This window comes from Geospiza fortis, unplaced genomic scaffold, assembly GCF_000277835.1.
Source record: "Geospiza fortis unplaced genomic scaffold, GeoFor_1.0 scaffold118, whole genome shotgun sequence".
Taxonomy (NCBI): domain Eukaryota; kingdom Metazoa; phylum Chordata; class Aves; order Passeriformes; family Thraupidae; genus Geospiza; species Geospiza fortis.
Genome location: NW_005054380.1, coordinates 1,683,794 through 1,684,515, shown reverse-complemented (window position 1 = coordinate 1,684,515; position 722 = coordinate 1,683,794). Strand labels below are relative to the sequence as shown.

Sequence of the window (722 nt, the reverse complement as noted above, 5' to 3'; positions counted from 1 at the left end):
ATCCCCGGGCAGCGGCCGTTCCCAAACCCCGCCCCGGCTGCTCCCGGTGCCCGTGTGAGGAGGTGCTGCCGAGGGAGGATGGAAATCCCCCCTTCCAGGGACATCCCGGGGACAGAAACCAGCACGGGCAGCAGCCTCGGGGCGCGTCCAAAAACGGGGCAAAGAGCGGGAGCGGGGGAAAGCCAGGTGAGGAGTGGTGTAAAGGCAGCAGGATGGGAAAGGTGACACAGGCAGGGGTGAGCGGTGTGCTGTCACACCAGCAGCGAGCTCAGGAGCCTGGAGCTCAGGCAGGGGCCGGCTCTCAGGTGAGGAACTGCGCAGCCAGCACCGGAAAACCCACCGAGCTTTTGTTTCTATCACTCAAAAGGTCTGCTCTCGCAAGTTTTTAAAGCAAGCCCGTGTTATTCTAAGGCAGTGCTTTCCTCTCGCACCAGGATGTGGTTAATCATTCCCCAAGCAGCAGCACACCGTGTACGAGAGCCGTGGGGAAGCTCACGGAGAGCCGCTCCATGGGGTGAAACACCCACGTGCCGAGCAGGGCATCACTCCGAACCCGCAGAGCCCCCCGTGCTCCCCAGGACTGCCCCAGGAGCTGATGTTCAAACTCTGCATCGCCAAACACCCTTGGTTTCACGGGGATGCGTGGCGTGGGCTGGGGACAGGGCAGGACCCCCCCTCCCTCCCCGCCAGCATCCCTGCCCCATCCTTACTTTGATATTGCC

At 62.7% G+C, this 722-nt stretch overlaps 1 protein-coding gene across 1 annotated transcript in view; it reads right to left on the bottom strand.

The window, feature by feature from the left end:
• SLCO2A1 (solute carrier organic anion transporter family member 2A1) overlaps positions 1-722 on the bottom strand; it is a gene marked incomplete at its 5' end in the record, with an annotated part of 23,295 nt that extends 22,573 nt beyond the window's left edge. The window contains one exon of the mRNA XM_031060311.1: positions 711-722. Within this exon, the coding sequence (XP_030916171.1) occupies positions 711-722 (12 nt within the window). The remainder of the gene's footprint in view (positions 1-710) is intronic.